This window comes from Botrytis deweyae (genome assembly GCF_014898535.1).
Source record: "Botrytis deweyae strain B1 chromosome Unknown BDEW_002, whole genome shotgun sequence".
In the NCBI taxonomy this organism is placed as follows: Eukaryota; Fungi; Ascomycota; class Leotiomycetes; order Helotiales; family Sclerotiniaceae; genus Botrytis; species Botrytis deweyae.
This window is the reverse complement of record NW_024066209.1, coordinates 945,636-972,841: the sequence shown is the minus strand read 5'-3', so window position 1 is coordinate 972,841 and position 27,206 is coordinate 945,636. Positions and strand designations below refer to the sequence as shown.

General features: G+C 43.3%; 9 protein-coding genes across 9 annotated transcripts; 4 read left to right on the top strand and 5 right to left on the bottom strand.

Annotated features, from left to right (window-relative positions):
- Nucleotides 1-1,443: 1,443 nt before the first annotated feature.
- On the top strand, nucleotides 1,444-3,560 carry EAE98_000988 (uncharacterized protein; the record flags this gene model as incomplete). The annotated part of the gene is made up of 2 exons (XM_038948605.1): nucleotides 1,444-3,487; nucleotides 3,544-3,560. The coding sequence occupies 2 exons, from the start codon at nucleotides 1,444-1,446 to the stop codon at nucleotides 3,558-3,560; spliced, it is 2,061 nt and encodes a 686-aa protein (XP_038814871.1).
- Nucleotides 3,561-5,430: 1,870 nt separating this feature from the next.
- On the bottom strand, nucleotides 5,431-7,062 carry EAE98_000987 (uncharacterized protein; the record flags this gene model as incomplete). The annotated part of the gene is made up of 3 exons (XM_038948604.1): nucleotides 5,431-6,428; nucleotides 6,482-6,937; nucleotides 7,008-7,062. 3 exons carry the CDS (start codon nucleotides 7,060-7,062, stop codon nucleotides 5,431-5,433), a joined length of 1,509 nt encoding a protein of 502 aa, XP_038814870.1.
- Nucleotides 7,063-7,581: 519 nt separating this feature from the next.
- EAE98_000986 (uncharacterized protein) lies at nucleotides 7,582-8,175 on the top strand (the record flags this gene model as incomplete). The annotated part of the gene is made up of 1 exon (XM_038948603.1): nucleotides 7,582-8,175. One exon carries the CDS (start codon nucleotides 7,582-7,584, stop codon nucleotides 8,173-8,175), a length of 594 nt encoding a protein of 197 aa, XP_038814869.1.
- A 233-nt stretch (nucleotides 8,176-8,408) lies between these two features.
- Nucleotides 8,409-10,328, bottom strand: EAE98_000985 (uncharacterized protein; the record flags this gene model as incomplete). The annotated part of the gene is made up of 6 exons (XM_038948602.1): nucleotides 8,409-8,495; nucleotides 8,550-9,187; nucleotides 9,235-9,825; nucleotides 9,876-10,084; nucleotides 10,154-10,220; nucleotides 10,304-10,328. The coding sequence occupies 6 exons, from the start codon at nucleotides 10,326-10,328 to the stop codon at nucleotides 8,409-8,411; spliced, it is 1,617 nt and encodes a 538-aa protein (XP_038814868.1).
- A 3,469-nt stretch (nucleotides 10,329-13,797) lies between these two features.
- Nucleotides 13,798-15,048, top strand: EAE98_000984 (uncharacterized protein; the record flags this gene model as incomplete). The annotated part of the gene is made up of 1 exon (XM_038948601.1): nucleotides 13,798-15,048. One exon carries the CDS (start codon nucleotides 13,798-13,800, stop codon nucleotides 15,046-15,048), a length of 1,251 nt encoding a protein of 416 aa, XP_038814867.1.
- A 466-nt stretch (nucleotides 15,049-15,514) lies between these two features.
- On the bottom strand, nucleotides 15,515-15,931 carry EAE98_000983 (uncharacterized protein; the record flags this gene model as incomplete). Its single annotated transcript, XM_038948600.1, has 1 exon — nucleotides 15,515-15,931. The coding sequence occupies one exon, from the start codon at nucleotides 15,929-15,931 to the stop codon at nucleotides 15,515-15,517; it is 417 nt and encodes a 138-aa protein (XP_038814866.1).
- A 2,066-nt stretch (nucleotides 15,932-17,997) lies between these two features.
- Nucleotides 17,998-19,445, bottom strand: EAE98_000982 (uncharacterized protein; the record flags this gene model as incomplete). Its single annotated transcript, XM_038948599.1, has 3 exons — nucleotides 17,998-19,253; nucleotides 19,312-19,381; nucleotides 19,443-19,445. The coding sequence occupies 3 exons, from the start codon at nucleotides 19,443-19,445 to the stop codon at nucleotides 17,998-18,000; spliced, it is 1,329 nt and encodes a 442-aa protein (XP_038814865.1).
- A 262-nt stretch (nucleotides 19,446-19,707) lies between these two features.
- EAE98_000981 (uncharacterized protein) lies at nucleotides 19,708-21,126 on the top strand (the record flags this gene model as incomplete). The annotated part of the gene is made up of 3 exons (XM_038948598.1): nucleotides 19,708-19,889; nucleotides 19,950-20,032; nucleotides 20,120-21,126. 3 exons carry the CDS (start codon nucleotides 19,708-19,710, stop codon nucleotides 21,124-21,126), a joined length of 1,272 nt encoding a protein of 423 aa, XP_038814864.1.
- A 683-nt stretch (nucleotides 21,127-21,809) lies between these two features.
- On the bottom strand, nucleotides 21,810-26,222 carry EAE98_000980 (uncharacterized protein; the record flags this gene model as incomplete). Its single annotated transcript, XM_038948597.1, has 1 exon — nucleotides 21,810-26,222. The coding sequence occupies one exon, from the start codon at nucleotides 26,220-26,222 to the stop codon at nucleotides 21,810-21,812; it is 4,413 nt and encodes a 1,470-aa protein (XP_038814863.1).
- Between the last annotated feature and the right edge of the window lie 984 nt (nucleotides 26,223-27,206).

Genomic DNA, 27,206 nt, shown 5'->3' with positions numbered 1-27,206 from the left:
CTATCAGGAAGCTCAATCAACGTATCCTTCGTGGGGTGGCACATAAATACCCGGAGATAGGGCCTCGGTTCGGTACGTGGAACGGTACCACAAATGGATACTTTGGCCTATCTTGATCAGTCTTTGTGCCAACAGAGAATGGATTGTAGGGAGGAACTTGACACTCCGCTCTGGAATCAAAACTGCCTATCCTTCTATCTATTACAGCAACGAATTTGAAGAAAAGGATCTACAACTCAGCCTTGCAAGATGACTCGTTGCTGCGAGCCCCTGCGAAATTCATGATCGACCACCCACATGTTCTGTGACCCCCACGTATCCAAGTACATTTACTCTGTAGGTACTGTCAAATCTTATCGTGACCTCGGGACCATTTACACAAATTTGAAGCAGAAGTCTTCCAGAGTTGTTTGAATGAATCAAACACGAGACACCTACCCGAAAGCACACCAAACCAAAGATCCTTCCAGACTCTCGAAGGATCTTTCAATAGTTTGAATAGGAAATGGTACACGAAGGCTCATTTTGCGAAATAAAACGGAGGATTGTTTGTATACTGCCAATCATATACTCCGCATGCAATGAGACATCCCCCAGCAGCATGGCATTGATATTGTCCTGTAGATAACCGCAGAAACGCCTCGTGGCAAAATTGATCTCAACAACGAGTTCTTCTCGTCAGTGAGCTTTTTGAGTCTTGTATTTCTTCAACCCCGCCAGGGAGATAGTACAGCTCATTTTCAAGTCATACACAAACATGATCTGTCATATCAACGCAGATATCTGGAAATCGTTCTTGCCGTTTAGATGATTCATGCTTCGCAACGCTCTTCTATTGTATCGACATATAACATTGTTTCCGTCTAGACAAGCTGCAAATCCCGGGTCTACTTACGACTTGAGTAACCCAAAAAAATTCAACCACAGCGATACTGCACAATGCAGATACATACCAAGACTTTAGATCACCTTGGTAATACTATACACAAATAAGGCTTGTCTCACTCAATATTTGCTGTCAAATAAACTTTGATAAGGAGCCTCGTCACCACGCTATGCCTTAGCACCCGGACAAGATTGCAAGGATAGCGATAAACCTATTGCTTACCCATTTCGATAAATTCAATTTATTGCACTATCAAGCAGTTCATGCGATTGAGGATTGCATCCAATGCACTGAAACCCACTAAATCTTCTCCAGGACTTTCAGTCTCACCCACGCGATCAATCAAAAGTGGAATATATGCCTTTTAGCTGGGATTCTCTCAGGTTTTCGCCCCTCACCATCTGATCCTCGTTCCCGTTTTCGCACTGTTGCCAATAGATTACATCCAGCTTGTTATCACTAGCTTGTTATCACTAGCTTGTTATCTGCCAATTGCAACAACTCTACCTTTGTACTCGATCTTCAACAACTTGTTAAAATTTCTGAAAACTCTAGCCATGGACTATAGAAGAAGTTCCATGGTTATGAATCGAAAGCAACAAGCTAGTACAAACCCTCAGATATATGCTAGCTTTGCCGGTGCTGGTGTCCCCCGGACTTCGAATGGAATCTTAGACGATATGCCTACAATGTGGTGGGATGAGGAAAGAATCCAAACCACTGTTACACGGCAATTTGTGTCATCAAAATTACGTCCAGACGAGCAAGAGCGTCTAGACGAGCCATTAGGCTTTGGCGACGGCTTGACCGATGACACGTATATGGAATGGATTGAAGAGAAAGCCAAAAAGATATTTTTGATCTTGGTGGAATTGGGCGTGCCAGATCAAATATTTGGAGTCATCGACGATTCTTGGGGCGATGATGATTTGCCAATACCCATGGACCAAGTTGGGAGGCTACAATTGACCTACGATAGGAACGAAAAATTGGAGAAGAAGTTTTTCCAGCGCCAATTCAACTACCTGCTTAGATATATTGCTAAAGGCGAACATATTTACTACGATGATGTAGAAGTGGTACCGCTAGAGCCAGTAGAGAAGAGACCCGCTAGATCAGTAACTAGTCTTCTGCCGAACAGTGTTGACCAAGTCCATTTACCTGGTAGGCCAGACACTGTCTTTCTACGCCGACGAGTACTCTTAGGCACTTCGCCAGACCGAATGCTACATGAGGAATTTCTCTCGGGCATTCAGGCAATGAAAGGTGTTGAACATACACATTTTACTTCCTTGTGGGCTTCTTATATACACCAGGATAAAGGCTACCTACTCTTGACTCCGGCCAACGTCAACTCGCTCAAATCTTTTCTCACAATAATCCCTCAATCTTTCAAGATTTTAGCAAAGCAGGATCGCCGTATCCTCATTCTAAACTGGCTTCACTGTCTAGCCGGTGCTCTGTCTTTTCTCCATAAAACTGGACTTTCGCATCGTAATATAAAGCCCTCAAATGTGATGCTCGACCTTGACAATCATATATTTCTAGGTGATTCTGGTGTTTTCCCTACACAGCTCTCAACTGGGGAGAAAGGAGGATTTGATAAAGAGACCTACGATTACTCTGCCCCAGAACAGCACCATTATACAGCAACTTCTACATCCAGCCTCCCCAATACCCGGATAGTGTCGTCGCGACCACCGGCTTCTAGTCGTTCAGCTCGTGTTCCGAGTGAGTCTATGTCTCAAACCGCTTCAACGTCCTTGGGAAATGATTCTTCGTCAATCCATACCACTTCAACCAGCTCACAATCAGAAGGCTCAGGTCCGACGCAAACCAGGATACAGAGCAGAGTTGGCAGACATGACCCCCAAAAAGCAGATATTTTTGCTTTAGGGGCCATTTTCATTGAAATTATAACATTTCTTATGAAGCGAGCCACAAGGAATTTTGCCTCTCATCGATCATCTAAGAACAAAACTCCGGGTCGCGGTGGAGGAATGCCAGATTCCAGCTTCCATAAAAACTTGGCACAAGTCGACAGCTGGATGAATACGCTTCTCAAAGACGCCACGAAAAAAGAGGACAAAATCTTTAGAGGCGTTTCTCAATTGATTGCGATCTCTCAAAGAATGCTCTCGCCCGAGCCAGATGAAAGACCATCAGCAACGGAAGTCCAAGAGAGGATATACGCCATCTTGACTGAGAACTGTGGCCTGAGAGATCATTCTGGAGAAAGCAATACAGAAAAAGGAGAAATACACTGCGAAACTCGAATTACAGAAGACCAGTGGAACTTTGGTTTTGATCAATTGCGCCTAGCAAGCCAGAGAGCCGCGGCAGAAGCGTGCGCTTCGGTGGCGGGTGATACAATGGCAAATCTACCGGTTGGAAATGGAGGCGTAATATATGGCGTAGAAAGAGTAGCAACGGTAGTGAATAATGGAATTCCTTTGTCGTCAATGGGAGGACGAGAAGGAGATCGCGTTAGTATCAATACGAAAACTAGTAGTGGAAAAAGTAGCGAGGGAAAAGGTAAAGGTGCTGGAGAGGGAAAAGCAAGACCTAAAGCTAAGGCTTGGCAAGCTCCCGTTTATGCCGGTATGTCTACGGATCAATACTAATCTAGCGTGCTTGCACTAACAATTGTCGTGCAGAGCTTAGTTTTGGCTAACAAACCCCTTTTATTGCTGAATCGCCAGCGATTCTCGATTGTGAATTGTGACTGTTGGAGGACTCTGAACGAAAAGAATGATGCAACGAATAAATTTTATAATGAGACTTAATAGTGGGAAGGGATGTGTTGGAGGTAGGTTTAATACAAACGGAGTGGGAATACTTAATACATGTGAATACTGCTGGCAATGGATAGGCTGGTGCAATAAACTTTAGTTGTGGGAGCTTTCTTCGGTTCTTTGGAATGCTCTGACAAAATTAATGGACGAGAAGGGAATGGAATGCGATATGAGATGATATGAGATGACACGATGAAATGCGACACGACAGAATTATCCAGCTGGAGACTTTTATTTCACACAGTGTCTTTTTTGTAGTATATACCAGACAGCTTCTACGAAGCTATTCAAATCGTATAACACCATTTGGATGGAGACAATCGTACTATAATATACTCTGAGAAGGATCAGAAAGACGTTTTGAGATTTCAATCGAGTGCGAATCGATTCGGCGAGAAACACTAGTGACTCTGCCTTTCTACCTTCTCTTCTCTCCAACTCTCCAACCTGAAGCCTTTCAAACGTTTTCAAAATTGAAATTACCGAATCCTTTGTGATTTCCATTAAAAGTAAACCAATTTTATCAATCTTGTTCAAGTAAGTGAAACAATCGCGTTAAGGTAAGTGATAATGTCTTCACTCTTCTATTTGAAATTCCCCCTTGTTATTTCCCCCTTTACATCATATATTCAACATCAACAAGCGAATACTACTAGTAGTACATCTTCAGATTCAAATGTAGTAAATACACCTTTCGCAAAACACGAAAGAGTTAGAGAGTGTACAAGCAGAGTTAAGAAGGAAATAAATCATACAGGAGATTTAACTCAAACCAACGATGTTTTGATGTTCAAATGCTCTTTTACAGTACTAGTCAACTGCTATCAGCCGAAATCCATTTTCACACCAAAAACAGGCTTTTTGCTATATTTTCAAATACAAAAATCTTTACTATTTGTAATTCAAATCATCTGAAAATTTATTTTTATAAAGTTAATATAATAATAACAATTGATATTTTCAATATTTTAAAAATCTAAGAAATTTCTAATATCAAAATTTATAAGATTGAATTGAAATATTAAAAAAGTTGCTTGATTTTTGCTTATTTTACTAGTAAATCTAATCATTTTAAAAATACTCTAACTTTCAATCTATATAATATAATCAAAAAAATCGAAAAAAATAATTAATCTTATTTTTATTAAATTTTAATTGAAAATGAATTAATAAATATAAGAAAAAGTTATATTATATTAATAATGATACAAAGGTTTAGGATTATAAATGATGAGTTTTGATGTGAAAACACGTTTCGGCTGATAGCAGTTGGCACTTACTGTAGTACACGTTTACGTCTGAGCAAAAGTGCGTGCTGTCAAAAACTTGAATTTTATGATTTTTGGGCCGTGTTTTGTGACTTTTTGGACCATAATTACTCTAGACAACTTATTGAACTGTATTATAACGTTGATTAGTTCTATAGATGAGGGAAGACGGCAGGGAAAATGATACTTGGGTGGGGCGCGCAGATAATCTGGTCAATACATGGACACGGAGATGAGAACGAGGTCAAAATGTGTGGTAGTGATATTGGAGCTCAAATTTAACCCTTTCCTCGTCATCATCTTATTCAGTCCAAGATATGTGGGAATTGTAACCATCTCATCTTATTCATTCGTTCATTCGATATGTAGGATTACTGCGAAATTTTACGCTCATTATGTATGCCATTTCGTCCGATATTCGAAACCCCAAAGTTATGATTTTCTTTCCCATACCTGTAAAAAAATTCACAATTTAGACTTACTAATAGACGCTCCCCCTGATACTTTTGTCCAATATTTCAGCTTGTTGAATCTCAAGTAATTTGGGACTCGGCTCACCACCCTCATCACTCTGTCCTCCAGCATCGTCATCCCCATCATCGCTTTGATCTCCTAAAGCATCAGCCTTGACTCCCTTTCCCATCCCGTCCGATTCTTCTCTCGTGGGTTTCCGCGATAATACCGAGATCCCCAACCCGTTATTCCCGTTTCGCCCCTTCGCCAACCTTTTCCTAACATCTTCTTCTGCGCTAAATTCGGCATCGCTATTAGCACCACTAGCGCTTCCGCCTCCATCTCTTCCCGCATGGCGTATACCAAGTAGATCATTGGGACTTCGAATGCGACTACCTAGTCGGTCTTCTATGCTAATGAAGCTGGGTGTTCCATCGGGACTGCTAACAGTTTCTTCGAGACTCTTTTGGACATCTAATTCAGGCGGCCCGGATTTTCCCCTTGGATCATCCTCGTCTTCGTCGGAGGAAGATTGCCAGCGACGGGCTGCGGGTCGACGCGCTGCGATTGTCTCTATATGCGTGGATGAAGCGGATGCCGAGGCGGTTGGGCGACCGTTCAGTTGCATGGCATGCATGGAGTTTTCCTTCTTGTAGTAATGCTTCCCGTGGTCACAGCCATTTGGGCAGCCACCCCACCTCTTATGTGTTGGTATTGGGCTAGAAGAACCTGCAGGAGAGCGACCGGCCCCTAGTAGTCTACTCTCCTTTTCTTTGTCCTTTCCAGAGGTTTGCCCACTTTCGGGCGTTGAGGAAGGTGTTTTGGTTGCGGCGGCAATCGCTAGACGCTCTTGCCTTAGTTGAGACCATGTGCGTAGTTGATTTTCTAATATATACTTCCCGGAATCATTCGATTTGCGCATAATAAGGAACTCGCAATGATTGACGTTTCGAAGGTCTTCAAAGTACTCAACGGAGAAATGATACCATTTCATCAGAAAGACGCGAGACATAAGTCCGTGAGTCACTGTCACCCATCATGTTAGGGATATTAAGTTGTACGTGAATATTAAAACATACCCAGAACGCAAACGCTTGCGAAATCATCATCCCCAAATTGTCTCCATAGACTCTCATTAAATCCACTCACCCTATCATATGCATCCGCCGCACTCTCTCCATTAGGGATCCTATAAAAAAAGTGCCCATAATCTGCTCTTTCTTGCCACATTCTCTCCATTTCCGCACTGCAAGGCTGAAAGTTACCAAAGTCCTGCTCACGAAGGCGGGGCTCTTCATATACTTTTATAGAGTGCCTTGGAAACGGAGAAGGGCTCGGTGAGTCGGAGGTCAGGGTAGACAAAATGCCCTCTGTAGTCTCGCGGGTCCTTCGATAGGGAGAAGTGAAGAAGTGGAGGGTATCATCTGGACGTAAGAGATTTCGCAATTGCAAACCAGCTTCATGAGCTTGTGTCCAGCCTTCGGGGGTGAGCTTTACTCGGTGATCGGGTATAGTTTGATGAATATCACGGTTCTCTGAATAGATTAGCTAGAGGTCGATAACAAGGCTGGCAGCCTCGTGAACGAGAAGATGGTGGGAACATACTGTTTCCCTCTGATTGAGCATGTCTAATCAAGATGATCATACGAGGTTTTCCCATATTGGCAAATTGAATACCATAACCTTCCGTTCCAGAAATTTATGCTTTAGCAGTAAGGAATATTTGAGGAACAGCGGAACGAAAGATAATGAAGTGCAATCTTGTATTCGTAAGACCAATAGAAAGGAGGCTTAAATCAGATTCTGTAACAACCTTGGAATGCCGAGGAAGGAATACCGTATGAGTTGTTTCAAGTTGCCACCCCTCTCCTAACGATCGTTCGTTATCGTCTTATCGTAAAGTAAATTTGATGTGACGAAACATACGGAGAGATGGCATTTCAAAATTTGGCGGGCCTAGCCTGGTGGCCCAGGCTGCAGATTAGTCAGGGGCTGACGACAAGGCTGCAGAACCCCCAAATAAAACAAAACCTTATTAATATTAATCAAACCTCAAAATAGCTACCGAATAGAGCTGTTTTTCGCAATTCAATACAATATCAGCGCCGATATTACAATAAACCCATACAGAGCGAAACATCTTGGCTAACGACAGATAATCATCAGAGCATTTTCAACAATGTCTGAAAACATCCCCGAATCTATTCCCACCTCCGCCGACCCTCGTTCCAAGCGTCCTCTGAAACGTCGTGCGATATCTCCTCGCTCAGAAACTGCCTCTCATATCGACAAGTTGATGTCCGTCGGCTTACCCGAAGATGGAAAATCCACAGAGAAAAATGCTCTAGGCACGAGAATAACAGGAGCTGTTCCTGAAATTGTGCAGAATGTGCAAGGAAGTTCCGCAGGAGCTGGATCGGGGGAGTTTCACGTTTACAAAGCGAGTCGTAGAAGGGAATATGAGAGATTGAAAGGGATGGATGAGGAGGTTAAAAAGGAAGAGGAGGCGGAGCAATGGGAGAGGGAGAAAAAGGAGAGGGAAGAGAAAGATGCCGAAAAGACGAGGAAGGCTAGGGAGAAGAGGGAAAAGAAGAGACAGAAGAAAGGTGGTAAGGGCGACCAATCTAGCGTTGTTGCCGGTGCGCAAGCTGGAAAATTCATGCCTAGAATTGATGCGAATGTTGAAGGAGATGATGACAATGAAGTATCTGGGAAAAATACTGTTGGAGAGGTACAGGAACAAGTAGGCGTCATCATCCACGATGATGATTGATGAATAATTCGAGTCAGGAAAAGCTCATATTCACCAGTGACTTTAGATTCCTGCACAGTCACAAGTTTTATAGGGATTGGAAAGAGTGGCCAAAAATGCTATATTGGCTTGATATCTATTCATTGTCATAAACAGGAACATGCAATCATTAACCGTGAGCTCCATGCTATGGCTAAAAGGGTATGATCAACCATATTATCATCACTTTTTTTTATAAACTGACATTGGAAGGTTTATTCCTCCCCACCGCCAGGTGCACCAGGTGCTCTTGCGGCTTTGGCGCTGCAAATATCATCGACTCTCAGGAGGAGGCAGGCGGACTGTAAATTAGATTAGTTAAAGGCTCGTAAGCTACTAAGCATATATCCACATACCTCAACTGCAGTCTTGATACTTTGTAATTTGACTGCCTCTGGCTCCCAAACACCGTACTCATTCATGTCAACCAAAGTACCCTTGTCACCGTCAATACCCCATGAACTTCCGCCCTCAGCATGCTTTGCTCTCAACGCTGTGAGGACTCTGACTGGACTCTGACCGGCATTTTGAATCAAGGTTCTTGGGATGACTTCCATGGCTTCAGCTACAGCCTTGTATGGCCATTGCTGCACACCCTCAATACTCTTTGCGAGTTGACCTAGTCTGACTGCAACAGCCATTTCAGTAGCACCTCCTCCAGGTGATAATCTGGGGTGAAACATGACATTTCGTGCAACGGCCATAGCATCAGCCAAGTTTCTGTCAATCTCATTTAAGATATCTTTGGATGGACCTCTCAGTAAGATAGTGCATGCCTTTGGCGATTCGCATTTAGTCAAAAACGTGAAGTATTCATCACCAATCTTCTCAATCTCGAAAAGGCCACATTGGGTTCCAACATCAGATTCCTGGAGATCGTCTACTCTATTGACAACAGTGGCGCCAGTTGCACGAGCTATTCTGTTGTTATCTGTTTTTCGGACACGACGGAGTGCAGTAACGTTTCCTTTCATCAGGTAATGTTGTGCAAGATCTAGAATGGTTTAGCAAAACAAACTATAATGAGAGCAGTCAACATACCAGAGACACCCTTCTCAGTGATGACCAAATCTGGCTTAAGAGCAAGAATAGAATCGCACATAAGCTTGACCTGCTCCTCCTCAATCTGCAAAATCTTGTTCCAATCGTCCTCTTTGCTGATCTCAATGTTCGTCTGTGATTCTCCCTTCTTGTATTCCAATGTACAATCTAATAGGATAATTCTGGGGTTCTCGATTCTCCTTCTCATCTTTGGGTGGGTAATATCTTTATTGAGCATAACACCGTCCAAAACTCTGCTGTCCTCGATCTCTCCACCTGGAATCTTTTCAACTCTTGCATAGCGCTTGATGTCAACCTCTTTCTTGCCACCTCCGATCTCGTGAGTTACCGTTCGTACGGCCTTGAGTGCTAAGCTGCACATGAGTTCAGACCATCTAGAAACGAATTTTGTGCCGATTGAGGATGAGATGAGTTGATACATGGCTTTATCATCGTTGATATCGACTGGGAGGGAAATTTCTTCAATGATCTCGAGAGCGTCTTTCAGTGCGGCCTTGAAAGCGGAAATAATAACGACAGGGTGGATGTTTCTTTCTAATTGTGGAAGAGATTGTGCCAACATTTCACCAGCTAGAAATTGTCAGTCCCGTTTCTTACAAGTTCCTGAAACCTTTTCATACCAAGAATAATAACACTAGTAGTTCCATCTCCAACTTCCTCATCTTGTGTTCTGCTCAACTCAATCATGCTCTTCGCTGCAGGATGCGACACTTCAATTTCTCTGAGAATGGCATGTCCGTCATTTGTCAAAACAATACCGCCCATAGGATCCAACAACATCTTTAGCATAGCTTTTGGGCCCAAACATGATCGAATAATATCTGCGACGCTATTTATATGTCAGTTCTGGTTTGTTGAAATGGCGGGGTGCTCGGTATGTGCTGTGAAGAGCTCCTACGTTTTGGCTGCGGTGATGTTCGACATCTGAGCTTTTCGACCAGTTTGTCTATCACCACTCTGGGTGTCTAGAAGCTATAGTCAGCGTTCTGGTCGTTTCTTAAGGATGAGGGGTAGTGGGCAGAAGAGCTCCAAAGCCTTCGAAACTTACTCATTACTACCACAGGCGCCTGCATATTGGAAATTTTCTTGTATATCTGCTGTAAAGGGTACAGGGTGGAGGGCCAGAATAAAATTAACACAACGTTTTCCTGTCTGCTGGAATGTTGTAGTGGCGTTTGAATAAGTTACCACTACTCTGCGCGCTGATATCGCGTCTCGACAAATTTATTGAGCACAGACCAATTTTAGATTTTCAAATATTGTCGTCGCCTGAAAGCATGCAACTAACCAACTAACCACTTCTCCAACAGTGCTCACATCACTCACGTAACTTGACTGATCTTCACAAGTGCAGTTTGCCAAAGTGTTGGCATTCCATTGTTTATCACCTCACTCGCTACCAGTACACAATCTAAACAATGGCTAGTGCTATTTATTTGAACATCAACACAACGGGATAGCTCTCCCGATCCTTTCGACACTCATGCATATTCTACTTAAATGTAGGTAAAGTCATATAGCTAGAACTGGGATACTCATATGTGTACTAAGAACACTTCAGCGTTCTGCCTTCAACAGTATGACAGGCCAGTATTCCACATGCCACTGGATCTCTCCTTGAAAGATTGCTTCAAAAGATCATATCATCACTTCTCTTGCCTAGCTCAAATACCCTATCTGTAACCCGACAACTTCTCTCCTAAATGCTATCAATGCTCTTTGCGTGCTTTCGGCGAATTGCCAACGAGCTACAGTGCCTAATCTCGAGTTTTGACCACACGGGTGAGGATACATAATCCTCAATTTTCAAAGATTGACAGAAAGTCAATTGGCTCGTTTCCATATGCTACATACATCATGGATGTAAATACCCTGTGGATATCCTACCAATACTGCATCTAAATTTTTCCTACAGTGTAACTTTCAAACATTCGATCTTATTTTCGAATAATACATGCTCAAAGTGACTATCTTTATCGGAAAATGGGCTGGTCTTGGACAGGGGTGTTTGGTAATCTGAATTCATAGATTGAATAGGTTGGTTGTATCTAAAAGCCACAAGCTGTGCAGACTGTGCAGACTATGCAGACGTCAATCCAATGATCCAGATTCATCAATCAATTCAAATTATCTGGAGATTTGAAGCTTTCAATTGTCAGGTTTCAGTCCGAAGTATTGCACAACACGTTTCTGGACAGAATATGATAGTGCTTGACGCTATCCAAGAACGATATAAAAGCTCATCTTTAAGAAACCTTACTTTTTTTAGATACTATCTCATCTAGTACCAGGCAGATAGAGGAATGTGATGTTGTTGCTGTATCGGAGCCAGCCTCGTTCTTCGCAAGTGGAGAATGCAATCAGCCGTATGCGAATCTATACTAGCCACTTCACCTCTTTGGGTCAGTTGGTCTTTGTGTTATTACATGCAATAGTACTTCCTGTAATCTTATTCCAACACCTGATCAAATGGGCGAACTTCCTGTGATCCCCTTTTGTTGGGTATATCAAACAGCAGGACGGGAGAACTTTCTATGCAACAAAATTTTATCTCCAAATTCAGCCGAAACGCTTCAACGCGATGAGACAACTCGCATTGCAGTTCCCTCCCCAGTCATACCGAAAATTCAAATTTTTTCTACAGCTACCTAAAGAGTTATAAGTCATGATTTGAAAGTACGCCTTAATTGACTGTGAGCCACGAACTGTCATCACCAGACCTGCAATATGTGCGAAGCGTTTTCCTGGCTTTCTCGCCAGAATCTAATACAATACAAAGCCAAAGCATGCTACGATCTTGCGCGGCCTGCTACAAGCCTGTCAGCTTTCTAGAAAAGAAGCTCTTAAGAATTACATTCCGGCATTTCGGTCGCCTATTGTTGGTCCTATTTATCAATGTTGACCCTAGCTAGGATTTTCTTACAACAAAGGACATGGAAGGATGGAAAAGCTTTATGTGTCACGGTAAAACGGCAGAGGAGAGCTTGGCTAGTAATGGGCACTCCAAGATGGGAGCAGAAACAGCCAACTTCAGATGGAAGGGTCTTACGATTCCTATAATTTGGAAAGGAAATGCTTGAGCGGTTTAGATTGGTGGAGAGAGAAACATGATCACATCGTTCGCAAAGAAAAGGTGTATCTCACCATAATTCATCAACCGAAAAAAAGCCTTGCATACTGTAGTCCTAAAATATGTGTATCAGGTAAGTGCTGCTTCGATGCATTTAGATTGATTGATATTCGTGACAGGACTTGTTTCACTTTTATATACGTAAGTTAGCTAGACCATGGAACTGTTGTCACTATTTCACGTTGTTGCGAACGAACTGATCAAGAAAGGTGTTTGAATGTTTCTGTTTCCCTCAACTGCCCTTGAACAAGAAGCCGTGTCAAGCACTTAGGCACAATTTCCAGATATGCACATCATGCCTTCTGTCTCGACCCATTTGATCTTCACATAGTATATTTGGACACAGATAACTCATAAAGATGCAAGTGCAGGTCGTTCACCAAGATAGCATTCATCCTTATCGTCTCCAAATTCCATGATAATAAATCGTTCTCGAAAATTCGCGTAAGAATATGCTAGTAACAGGTGGAAAATAAACCGACAGGAGGCCATTCCCAGATATATGTCTTGATTGAGCTTCCAGTGGTATATCGGCATCTTGAGCATCGAAATCATCATGATGTCAGAACCACTATTCTGAAAATCGTCTTTGGCCTCCTAGTTCTCATCTTCGTTTGTTGACGGTATACGGAGATTTTTAGTGTGATGACTGCCATATTAGTACGAGAATCTCAGGAAATCCTCCTGCATACCTAATTTAATGTTTCTAATATATTTCAATGAAAATTGTATTCTTCGAGAACTACAAGTTCTCCGAATATTCCGATTTTATATATCTTTTAAATCTTTATAGATCGTTGTATTTGATGAAAATATTATTGAAAACGAACTAAGATCTGGATTCCCGAGGCAAAGATTTGAAATGAACAGGATTAGATTTATGTAATGTTAAGCTTGCAACCCCGCAAGAGACACAAAAGGCTCCCGGACAGAGGAGACCTCACTAGCAAGATTGAAAGATTAATGGAATCGTGAGAAGATGTATGTGCCTCTTGATTACTGATGCTAGCTAGTGTACATGCAGGATAAATCATTCCCTGATCCACATTTCTGTAGTCAATGGAATGTAGAATTGGCTTTGACGGCTTAGGCCATTGAGTAATAAAAACTAATTGTTAATGTATTTAACAAAGAGAGCTGGAATATATTAACTTAAGTTTCTCATCCTCTCTATTACAGAAACGGATTTAGGATTAAAGAGAGCTGAAATATATCAATCTCATTCTTTGTATTATCCAGTACAAAAGCAGTTTTGTACTTTTAAATTTCATTTCTTTGTTTTCATTTCTCTATATGAGTGTGTTATACTTCCTACTTCCCCCGCAACACAACCTGTCAAAACATCTCAAAGTCCAATCAGCTACTTTATAGGTCGCAATTTATGTTGAACTGTGTCACTAGCTATAAGAATAATGTCTTTATATAAACCTTTCGAGGGAACGACACAAGAAGAGCTCAAGCTCCACCGTCCGAAAAGTCCAGACTTCTTGATTTGTCACGTCTGTGGATTGAGCTCCAGTTTACAGGAACATAATGGGTATGTCAGTCATGTAAAGGTCTCCATGAATTCCTCTAGGGGTATGTGGTCTCTGGGTGAAAAGTACTTCTTGAAGGAACTCCCAAAACACCCACAGGGAGAACCCACGAGACCAAATTCGGACTATGCAGTAAGCAAACTCTTGAGCGAGAATTCAAACGTTCCTGTAGCAAAAGATATGCGTGGCTGGGAAGATAGCACCAGCTACTGGCGATTGATGGAGAGAGTCCCTGGCACAACACTCCGGGCCGCTCAGCGTGATTTCACTTTAGAGCAGCATCGCACAATCGGCACGGAAATAGCAGAGTATCTGGCGGAAGCACGCAAATTTACGTCGACAAAACCGGAAGCTCCAGATGGTCAGCCGATCAGAGATCAAGATTTTGGAGCTTCAGATCACGCTATAGATCTGATGACTACCGATCGAGAAGAATGGTGGGCACGTACAGAACCCCGTATTCGTAACCGCTCCAGCATCCCGCGGGAAACGATAAGGAGGTTCAAGGAGAGTTATCCCATCAAAGAAGGAGCAAAATATGTACTCTCTCATGGTGATCTCGACCCATCTAACATTATGGTAAAAGATGGACATGTTACCGCTATCATAGATTGGGAGCATGGAGGCTATCGTCCAGAATGGTGGGAATGGAGTGAGTGGCATAGTGGGACACGTGAGTCCAGTTTGAATTTTATTCGAGACCATCCAGACGAACTTACATGGGATTGGGTTGTTACAGAGCAGATGATGCGGCTCGGTATCGATGTGGATATTCCTGACGATGTGTTAGCCTTCATGCGCATGTATAATAAATATGTTGGGGAGCCCTCATACAAAGAGGTACCTAAGTACGAGCATGAAGAATACGATAGGTATCTGTATTGGCATTGCACCAATTACCGACGTTATCTTAATGATAAGGATTTGTCGGCGGGTTACCTTGCTGAAAGACGCAAAAAGGAGGTAAAGGAGGAAGCCAAAAGAGCAGCTATCATGCTGACCTTCGACAAGCTAAGCCCAGACGAGCAGGATATTTTCTTGACTGGAAAGATACAAAGGGGGTCGGGCGGTGAACGTCAAAGGCCTGGAAACTTGGATGATGATCTCGAACAGCTGGAACTCGACTGATGATATCCTATAGTTATTTATTATGTATAGCGGGTGAATTATTCTTTATTGTTGCCGCTCTCTATTAACAAGTTTGTAATTAAAGTTGCGCAGTTTTTTCCCCTTTAAAGTCATCAAATTGTATACACGAAAATTGTAATTTTCTAGCTGTTGGTATATAGCTTCCAAAAAAAAAAGTTTTTGATCCTTACAACAAATTACTAACACTGCGAAATGCCAAACAAAAATCTACTATAAATCCAATCTGCCATTATGTTATCCATTTAGCAAGCCAGCACGTCTCTAAAATGAAATCCCTTTATTACGCGATTAATCTCCCATGCCGTGTCCCCCAAAATGATTAACTTATCCTATGAAATTTCCACTTCAACTTCTCAATTTACCATTGCAATATCCATCTAACAAATTAAAGCGCATCTACTGGATTTCCTTCACTGAACCATACATTTCCCACCGCATCTTGCCCTTAAGAATCCAAACTTCGTACCATCAAACTTGCCGCCTCGACAAATTTTTTTAGGGTGAAGACGGCAGTCTCAGTAGCCTTGTAACGTCCCCCCATATCATCAGGATTTTTCTCTGCGAAAGAAATCTTGACACTGCGATGTTCACAACTAGGGGTCATGCGACAAGCCTTCTTTCCACAGTTCTCCGCGATAACGATTAATGCTCTAAAGCCAAACAATCGAATCTGAATAACCACATCTTTCATCTTTCCATCAGGAATACGTGCAACTTCTTGTTCTTCAGAAGTTCCAATATAATGCTCAATTGGTGCAATTGCTGTTGTGCTTCCCAACTTATTTGTGACGATGTAATATTCGACGTAATCTTTAGTGGAGAGCAATGCATCGCAAGTTTCGCAGCGAGCACGTTTTGACATATTGTTCCGCTCATTGATAGGACACCACATAGTGCGTGTGAAGAGATTGGTAATATACCAAGCGGAACCTGATACTCGACTGTCTGGATGATGAATGGATAACATCGATGTCGTAGGGATTCCTGAATTTTGAGCTAGCTCGATGATTAGCTACAAGACGAAAGGGAATTTGGAGGGCCATAATGGCAAGTGATGAATACATACAAACGGGGGAACTTGAGACGCTTAGGAAGATTTGTTCGATCACCTGAGTATTGAAGTGGACAGATGCGTTGCTGTTTGTTCATTTCGAGAGCCGGGCTCAAGCAATATATATAGATATCATTGAGGGTTTAGAGAGGTCACGATAAAGACAATCAACTGGGACTACTTACAATACTCAAATTTTTGAAAATTAATCATACACATCATCTGAACCCGTCTCTACTTCAAACGATAGGATTCAACGTTATTGCCATAAAGAACAAAGGTTCGAAGACACTGAACGAACCCCAAGTCTCGCGGCCTATATCAGACTAGGGTAGAGATGCAAAATTGGAATGCTCGAGCCGGAGAGTGCGCAAAACTTTGTGCCATGAGCTCCTCATCTCAGCAAGATATCCAGGTCAAGAGCTCAAATACGAAGCCTTCTCAAACATAAAAGTTCTATCACGAAACATTAAGTCGGACACCAGACATAAAGACTAGCCGTCAGCAAACGAAACATGAGACAGTACGAGATACATATAAATGGATGAAACTTCAAACAAGGAAATCTTCTATAGAGGTACCATCACGTTGAAATTCCTTTGTTTTTGAGGCGTTGAGTAGAACTGTGGCGTTATGACACAGTCAACTTTGGAATACCAAGGAACTTTCCTTTCTGTCGGATGAATCATTTTTTTACCAATGTACATTTGGAGGAATGGAACGTCTTACACCGATATCAGACACTGAGACCATTGAGCACAGGCAAAGCCACCACACCTAGAACAGAAGAGAATTACAAAATAAGCTGAAAAGTTGATGACTCTTCATTTCCAAGCCTTCAAGTCTCCAATTCGCTGTATTGGAGAATCGATGTCGGAAATTGTATGCTAGTAGTTATCAACACCTGTGGGGATGACAGTGTGTGATTTAGCTGGAACCATGGCGGCCGTTAGTGCTGGAAGATCATGAGCACTGAAGGCTCGCAGTGTCAAATGAAGAGAATGGTTTAAAAAGGATTTGGAAGGAACCAGAGTGTCATCAAAATCTTTACCTCCTGGACGAGCATCCGATTCAAGCGTCGAACATGATTTCAGCGAAGTAGCACCTTCGCCATCCTGATAGTTATTAGTAGCGTTACTAATCATGCTACCTGCACCAACAACATAAGAGCTTCTTCGAATATCGATTTCACTGCTTTCCTGACAATCGCTGTCTCCCCTTTTACTTACGAGAAGATTTGTATTCAGTATGAAAGAACCGCAGCTGGGCGTCAGACGTTGCGTTTATAATCGCCCTAAGTGTGTTCAATTTTCTGGCTGAATGTCAAAATTTGATATATTGATATGGGGATGTGATGGTATATAACTTGTGCATTGCAAGAGGTATGATACTGAAGGGTTTTTCCAGAGTAGAGTTCCGGGCGGATTAAGATACCATCCTAGACAGCTTTAGTCAATGTGATACCACCCAAAAAAGTAACAGGACTACAATACTGATTTGAAGCTCATAATACGTGTTGAAGAGCTCGATATCATCTTTTCACAAGCTTGTGTTAAAACTAATGGGATTCAAATAAGATAGTGTCATCTTACTTAATTCAACTGTTGATTTTAGCATATGGTAACATCAGAAAAGACGTCATGAGCACTTGCTCTGTTAGCATTTTGTTCATTCAGAGAGCATAAGTGACAGAGGTGCAGGGCACCTGAATTAGCGATAAAAATTCATCATCACATTTCCATTTTCTACCTTCAAGTCAATCAATGTAATGTGTGGTATTCCAAAACCAGCCATAATCTCTAAACGCCTCGCGAATGCCACCAGTTACCTTGACTCCGCACCCAAAGATAGTGTGTCCTAGACAATCATACATAATATTAATTTTCGTTTGCCAAAACCATTTTCTCTCTTTCTGCTCGTCTCTTCGAAAATTGCTTCTTAGTATGTTTGCGTTCATTCTCTTGCCTGCGTTTAATGGCCTTGAGTTCCTCGGATTTTATCTCTCCAGCTTTCTTAATGACCTTAGGAACATGTCTGTGACGTTTGATGCGCCTAATCTCGGGCATATGAGCATATCGCTCCGACAATGCCTCGTTATATTCCAGAGCAGTCCGCTGTTTCGCCGATTTAATGCCTTCTCGCTTGGAAGCATTGGCTCTCCATAATCGAATGTTGCCATCATCCGAACCAGAAAGAATGAACTTAGAATCCGGTGTCCATCTTGCCGAAAAGACCCTCTGCATACGCTTGGTGTGGTAAATGTCTCTCGAGTGCCCCTTGGTCCGGCTCCACAGCCTGACTGTCCTGTCGTATGATGCTGTAACGAGCTCTTCACCAGTTGGGCTGAATTCTACATCCATGCAAGCAGCAACATGACCCTTTAACACATTCAATGCTCTCTCCATCTTTCTCATATCGAAGATATAGACATTGTGATCTTCATTGGCTACCGCGAAATTGAATGCTTCCATAGGATTCCATGATATAGCATTCGAGGCAAAATTGAGTAGCGTTTTGTGAATGGGAAGTCCAGTCCGAAGATCATATAATACGACCGACCTATCAGTAGCGGTGGAAGCAAGTATAGAGGTTTCAACCTGATTAAATGCTACGTTAGTAATAGTATCAGTCGAATTTGGCCATTTCAAAACATCGGGTGGCGCATTTTGTTTTTCAAGATCGTATATCGAGATGACTCCAGATGCCGCTGCGAATGCGTTATTCGAACGGTGATGTGATAAACTTGTAAATGCATTGGTTCCCAACCATGTTGCCACGGGCGCAGATCCAGTAGTTGTATTGTAGGGGTCGAAAAGTTTGATCGATCGATCACTTGCGCAAGTTAGAAGTTTCTGGTCCCTCGTCCAACTCATGCCTTTGATAATATTCTCATGCGCACTAGTCTGCCATACCTCATCCCGAGAGGTCAAATCCCATACCTTCACAACACCATCGCCACTACCACTTGCAAAACGCTCGAGAGCATTGGGATCTTTTGCCATTGTGTAAACTCCATCGACATGTCCTTTTCCTAATTGCGCGATGAAAGGGGCGGCGAACATCCTTTCCATTTTTGTGGCATTGAGGGCGCGGGTGTATTCTCGGGCTCTCTCGAATGGATGTAATGCTGGATCTACAGAAAGTATCAATATCTGCCTCCCAGTGTCCTCTCTAGAGTCAATTATACATACCAAGGTTGCGGGGCTGTTTGGCTTCAGACCCTGGGGCCTGAATGGACGCCCGACTGAGTGCTTTGATCTTCTGTAGAGTAGCTGAATTAGCAAAGTGTACAGATTAATGGTTGATTAGAATCTTAACTTGCCATATTAAAATCAGTGTGTTGTTGTCATTGTTGAAAATTTGAAAGTTATACCTGGTTGAAGTTATCGCAAAGAAATATTGAGGTGATGATAAAAATCCAGCTAAATAATTTTTTGCAGGGGTGTTGCTTTTTAGCGCAGTATCCACAAGCTCCAGGTTCCTAGTGGCATCGTAATGGCGAGTTTACCTACAAATGCGATTCCCTTCAAAACATCAAACACAACTTCACAACTCTACCCAAATTTAATTCTCTACAATTATCAAATATGGCACCAGCAGAATCATTAAGGATACAAGAAGCCCAAAGGTTGGCAAAGACAGATCCAAGAAAAGCAGAGGCAGAATACAAGGACATCATCTCCAAACCACCTTCAGTAACATCAGAAGCTTCTGTTCGAGAATATGAAACTGCGTTGGTGAGCTTGGGAGAATTGTATCGAGATGAAAAGTGAGCAGCATATAACCCAGAGCTTACTTAAATTTGGGGTAGTCACTGATTTCTGTATAGAAAAGCAAATGAGTTGGTAGATCTGATCACAACAAGCCGGACAGTATTATCATCATTCGCAAAAGCTAAAACAGCAAAGCTAGGTAAGAAGATTGGGGATTTCTATGCCTGCCAAATAGTGCTCTATATCATGGTATTGTTAGGATTCTGCTAATAAGCTTTTACTCCAGTGCGACAACTTCTGGATCTATTCAATGCCATTCCAAACACAACAGATACCCAAATTACCGTCACAAAATCATGCATCGAATGGGCCACATCCGAACGTCGTGGCTTCCTAAGACAGAACCTCGAAACCCGTCTTGTCAGCCTTTACATGATCAAGCAAGACTACTACGATGCTCTTACCCTCATCAACAGCCTCCTCCGCGAGCTCAAGCGTCTCGATGATAAGCTTGTCCTCGTCGAAGTTCAACTTCTGGAATCCCGCGTTTACCATGCTTTAGGAAACACAGCCAAAGGACGCGCCGCACTTACCGCTGCCAGAACAAGCGCTGCATCCGTGTATACCCCCCCTCTTCTCCAAGCCGGCCTCGATATGCAATCTGGAAAACTCCACGCCGAGGACAAAGACTTCAATACCGCATTCTCCTATTTTATCGAAGCGTTAGATGGATACCACACACAAGATGAGCCGGAGAAAGCTACTGCAGCACTTCAATATATGCTTCTTTGCAAAATTATGCTCAACCTTGCCGACGATGTCAACCAACTCATGACCTCCAAACAAGCCATCAAATATGCAGGCAAGAATCTCGAAGCCATGAAAGCCGTCGCTCGTGCCCACTCCAACCGTTCTCTAGAAGAATACGAAAAGGCACTTGGCGATTACCGTCATGAACTCGGCTCTGATGCCTTCATCCGCAACCATCTCCGTCGTCTCTACGATGCCATGTTGGAGCAGAATCTAATCAAAGTAATCGAGCCCTTTTCACGCGTCGAAATTGCCCATATTGCCAAGATGGTCGGTCTTGATACACAACAAGTGGAGAGAAAGCTATCACAGATGATTCTCGACAAGGTGATTATTGGAGTATTGGATCAAGGAGCTGGATGTCTGATTATTTACGATGAGACGGAGAGAGATGTAGGATATGATGCTGCATTGGCAACGATCGAGAAATTGAGCAGTGTGGTCGATGTGCTTTATACCAACCAAGCGAGTATGCTTGAGTAGGCTGGCGGCTGGAAGGCTAGATGAGGAGATAATGCATGCTTGTATCATAGAGGCGTAAAGACAAATGATATGATATGATATGAAATGGCTTTTAATTCTCGGTTCCAACATTCGAACGCATTTCCATTCGTGAATAATAAAAGTGAACACAAATACAAGTGATGCCACCAAAAAATGCACAGCAGATTCTCTCTTGGTGTCCAATTTCTTCGATTCTCTTTCATCCTATCATAATATGGCTTCTTGCAATAATACACGTGATACTCCTGAGCGAAAACTCTGTACCCAAAACAGCCAAAAGAAGTGCCAGCAAACTCATTTTGCTTTTTACAGTCCACACGTTTCGCCCCCAAAATGATACATGCACGCTATGCTTATGCTACCCAGGTATCCCTCCATCCAAACATTCCTTGACTCCAAAGTGCTCCAAATGATGAGCGCGCTCGCTCGCTTCAGACAGCTCCAAATACAAGGTATACAAGAACCATAATGTGTTCCAGAAACCTAAAAAACCCACACGTACATATTTACAGAATAGAACAAAAGAAAGTCGAGGTGGGTGATATGATTTATCCAATTATGCACCCGTCTCCCAGAATCCCATGCCCATTGACCAAAGCTCAACCATAGCTTTGATCAAACCACACTTTCCCATTCACCCGCAACGACAGTATCGACAATCATTAAGAACTAACCCCCTTCCGCCTCCTCTCCTCTCCTATTAGTAGCGCAAAAACCCTCTTTGCTACAACTGCCTCGTCCCACCCTGGAACTTCCCCCCTAAACTCATCCACCGCTTCTAAATGCCACTGTTCCAATCTCATCTTCTCATTCCCGATTTCTTTTCCCTCTTTATTCCCATTTTTATAGACCCTGACCCCTCCCTCGCCAATCCCGACTCCTTTATCTTTGAGATTTACTATCTTTCCCAATAGTCCACTAATAACTCTTGTGGAATTTCTTCTTCCATATTTAGAGTTGGAAGATCCAGTTGAATTGACCTCGGAATCCGAGGCATCGTGGTTCTGATTCTCCGGCTTCCAGGTTTGTAGAATGGAGTCGAGAAGAAGCCAGTGATCGCGTGTCCAGTGTGTGGGAGAAAGTTGGGGGTTTATGGGAGAACTGGGTTGTGGAGAGGAGGAAGCGAAGACGACGTTCTTGCTAGGGGAAGGTTGAGACGGCGGGGCAGTAGAGCGTAGAGGCGAGCGAAGTATAGATTTTGTAGGGGAAGGAGGAATGGGAGCTTCGAGACGATGTTGGGTCCATTTTGGCTTAGGATTTTGAAGCTGTCGATTTTCTGTTGTTTTGACGGGCGCGGATGTGTTAGGTACTGAAAGTTCGGAAGACGAACTCTGGGCAGGGTCAGGTTGGATCGCAGGAACTTTGAGCTTGTTGCTCCTGCTTGGCGATGTGTTTGTCAGAGCACCGACTAAGGACGATGATGATGTTTCTGGGGTTGGCAGATTGGTCCTTGTGGATCCAAATTTTCCAAAAATGCCCCTTATTGATTGAGAGATGGGTGCAGTTGGCGCATCACCGTTCTTACGAACTCGAGGTTGGAATCCTACTTTTTGGGGAATGGGAGCAAATGAGCGCGTTTCTTCCTCGGTATCACCAGATAAACTGTCCTGAGGAGGGTCGAAGTGTGACGCCCGAGGAGATGGTAACTCTTTCGATGATCGTCCTTCAGCGCTCGGCCCTTTTCTATTAGAAAGAGTTGGTAGACCGCCAAATGGCGATGATCGTAGAAGTGCAGATATATCAGGCTTCGTATTACCTAGGCTACGAATCTTTGGCTGAAAATTCTGCTTCTGTGGTATCTGCCACCCAGACAAGTCAAGGGTTGAGTCACTTTCAGGTTGAGGATTTTTTGGAGAGCTTTTCGATACATCAGCCTGCTTCGAAACGCTTTTTGGCGAGGGCTCTTCGACCATGGGGGCTTCTGCGTCATGGTCAGGTAATAGGCTAGCAAGCTCATCGCTATACACTAAACGCTTGCTATTTGTTCTCCACGGGCTAGGAATTTTACTTCGTTTAGGTCGTTCCGCGTGGTCGGATTTGTCAGAGTGAAGCTGATTTTCCTGGTTGGAAGCATCTAGGGTCTCCAGTAAGAGTCCAAAGCTTTCATCGTCTTCAAATTCTTCTACATGATTATCGACACTATTGTCGGCATTATCATCGTCTTCAAGATTGACACGCATCTTTCCGGGTAAACTTTCCTGTTCTTCATCTGCAACCAGATCGTTATCATCGTAATCATCGTCTTCGTCTCCATCGCCATCATCATCGGAACTTAGAACCATAACTTCATCGGCACTGGCTGTAGAGATTTGTTTACTTATCGCAGCTCGTTCTGCTGCCCATTTCTCTTGTAAGCTACTCAAAGTTCTTTTAGTCTCCACGGGCTTTTTCTCCAATGACGATGACGACGGCACTGGTTTTTCAACAGCTCCGTTGCGGCCAGTCTCTTCAAGCTGCGAATTCATAGAATTGATGGTTCTTGACGACTCGTGTTGAGGAATGACCGCCGCATTTATAGAAACAGACATGCGACGGCTACTAGGTAGCTCAAGATTGACATTTTGTGATTTATCCATAGATGGACGTCTTTGCGCCGCTCCATTTCCAACAAATGGGTCCTCGTCGAGAACAGGCCTACTCCAGCTTCTTCTTCGCGAATGTTTCGAACCCAAGTCTCCATTATGATCTAGTTTTGGCAGCGACGTTTGAGGCTGCTCAGCGGGCACAGAACGACTAATATTGGTATCTGGATATGCGCTTGAGCTAGATCTTCTCCCTGTTGCTGGACTCTTAAATGGGCTAGCTAGACTCTCGGATCTACTTCTGGGCAATGATGATGGTATAACAATATCTTGCAAAATACGGCCAGCTTTTTCAGCTGGTGATGACGCATTTGTGTTTGAAGATTCTGGCCTCTCGGATGGTTGCCTTGGTGGCTGGATAGGTGGTGGCAATGTGGGGGATGAGAACACAATAGCTGGAGTCTGTGTCAGCTTAAGGTTTGTTTGCCGTTGCTGTTGAACATGTGCTGTATATGTAGATCTGCGTGGTGCAATTGCAGGCGGCGAGGAATGGATTTGCGAGTTGATGAAGGATTCTTCAGCGAGGTTTTCAGTATCTTGACTTCCTGTTAATTTGCCCCCGTTGTTTTTTATCGAAGTTGACTGCTTAGATTCTTTCGTTGGTGGCGAGGACGATTTGGATGGCTTTGGCGATGTTGCAAGATGTAATGATTTCGCGCGATCTTGTGACAGCTTGGAATTTGTCTTAGAATCGGGTACCAACTTCTTTGTTGAACTCGGCCGAAGCGGTGCTTTGCGCATTAAACGTGGGGTGGCAGCGTCAAGTGGAGCTGCATGCTTGGTAGACGATGAATCCTCGCTTAATCCTCCAGCTGTTTTAGGAGGCTTGATACGAGTATCCGACAGGCTGCTATCGGCATAACCGGCTACATTTTCTCCAACTACCGCGGAACTTCCTGGATATGACATCTCAACGCCCCTTTTTCGCGCTGGGGCTGGGGTTGCGGCCTCGAGAATCTCGGGTGGTATGCTTGAAAATGAATCATCAACTCGAGCTTCCTGGACGCGGAAAATGTGAGGATTCTTAAGTTTCTTGCCTGGTGTTGCAGCCTCAAGGATCTCTGGTGCTACACTCGAAAATGAGTTGTGCTGTACGGTATTTTGGACTGAAAGAATATTTTTATTCTGAGGACGTGCGGCCGAGTTTTGCCCCTCATCTGGGAGTACTCCGTTCAACGGTTTCCTCAACGACGGTACAGAATCAAGCGATATCAGACTAAATCCTTCACTCTCCATGATAGTGTCAAACTCGGGTCTATGATCCATATCATCGTCCATCTCATCTTCAAAATCCTCTTCTTGCATATCTTCAGTAGCATTATCCACTTTTCCGTCGGAAAATTGTCCTATCTCACGCGTTTCATCAAAATCTTCATCCGTCTCATCATCAAAACCATCGCCTCCATAATCGCCGTTGTCGTCATCATCTTCGATGGGACCGTTTGATTTCAGAGATGGAGCACCATTTCTCAAACTTTCACTCAGAGGACTCGTTTCCTCTTGTGCCCTATTTGACGAACTTGGCATTTGAGATGTCTCCAAAACGCTTGACCAACCTGTTGTTGGGGGCGTTTCTTCTCCAGGGTGAAATCTTGCAATGACAACATCCTCTTCAGCATCTTCACTACTTGGGAAAGTCGATGTGGATTGATAGGCGGGGTACTGGGAAATTGGACTTTCCGAATTGGCATCAATGGTTGCCAAAAGATCAATCTCTTCCGGCATCAATCCCTCATGAATGTCAGCCTCTACCACCTTAGGCTCGGCATTGGGAGTCTGTGCTTGCTCTACCACATCACTTCCGTCTGATAGTCGTATTTCTTCTCGCAGCCGAGACCTTGGCCTACCACGACCTCTCTTAACCACACTCGATGGGACCAAATCCGAACTAGCTTTCCTCTTACGCGGTGTCGCCTTTTTGATAACTTTTGCTGACTTTGATCGTGATCTAGAATTTCCCGCCGAGACTTCTTCGTCGTTGGCATCTTGGCTTTGGTTGTCTACCCCCCCTCCAACACTTTTTCGTCCACGCTTTCCGACTCGATTCAAAGTGCCTTGTTTTTGGACCGGAGTATTTGATTTCCTTGGACGACCTCTGGGCCTCTTCGGTGTTACCTCATATCGAATGCTATTATCATTTTCGGAGTCCGAAAGCCCTCGTAATGGCACTGTTGTCGTCGTCGTTCGCTCTATTCGACGGGGTACCGGCGCAGGTGTAGGTGAACTGAAATTATGAGGTCTGAGGTTCGCATGATCGTCCTCGCTGTCCGAATCTTCTGCTTCTACTGTAACTCTGATTTTTTGTGGTGATAATGTATTTCCCACATCCAATTCAAAGATTTGTTTTTTCGGAGAACTGGCTGGTAATGGCAGTGACAAACGCGATGAGGGAGTCTTTCGTCGTTTCGTACTCGGTGGTGCCTGGTATGTCAAGGAGTCGGCGAGGGGATCTGGGGAAGATAGCAAGGCTTCATCCATGCCGTATTGGACCATCATAACAATGAATGCGCAAGAGCGCGATAAATAAATGAAAATCCTCTGCTTCTATGTTCTAATGGAGATAGATATATGAAGATCATTCACTGTCAAATTAATCCAATAATTTCATGTTATGCGGGGGCGTGTATAATTCGTTGTGAATATTGTCGCAAAATGATGTCTCTATAATCTTTTGAATATTTGAGTTGCGACGATGCGGTTTGTTTACATTGAAGTAAACTTAATTTACAGGCAATTTAGGAACACAATCTTATTGGTTGATGAGTGGGTGCGCTTAGTAATCACTCATCCTTGAAACACAACGTTGGAATCATCGTTGGACCAAAACTTTTATGATGCTGCACTACCATCTAATTTCTGTTATTTAGGGAAGCATATACTTTAGTGACTGTACTAGAACTTGACTAAATACACCAAGAATTGTTCGTCTTCATGAGTTTCAGTGAACTCAGGCAAACATACATCAAGAGTTTCAGAGCTTATTAGCAACGAAGGGCTTTTGTTATCATCTAGATAGGTAGGCTGGATTAACACCGTGTTTCTGCCTTCATTACCCCTCATAATGCCTTGGCAATGCCCGTGTTCTTGTCTACTATGCGTAGATACCTCGTTATCAAAGGTAGCTTAGTGGCATGGTGATTGATGTATGAACTATAGATTCATCGCGAATGTCTCTCTAGACCTACACATCAATGATTCATTCGGTAATTACCTTGCATTAATCATGGTGAGACTCTTCGAACTGATTTCCAATGTGTCAAGGCACCACCCTTGCACGCAGTGTCTTGAGGTTCTCTGTTGCTGTTGTGCTATATAGGAATAGAAAAGTCGACTATTCAAGCGACTGGAGTATAATAAACGAACTACCAACTTTGTAAAGTCAAAGCGTAAAAGTGTATCTACCTCCAGCTATCTAAGGTTACCTGGGTACCCTCCAGCTTCCCAAGTGCCCACCTCGCAGGCAACCCAGGTAATAAC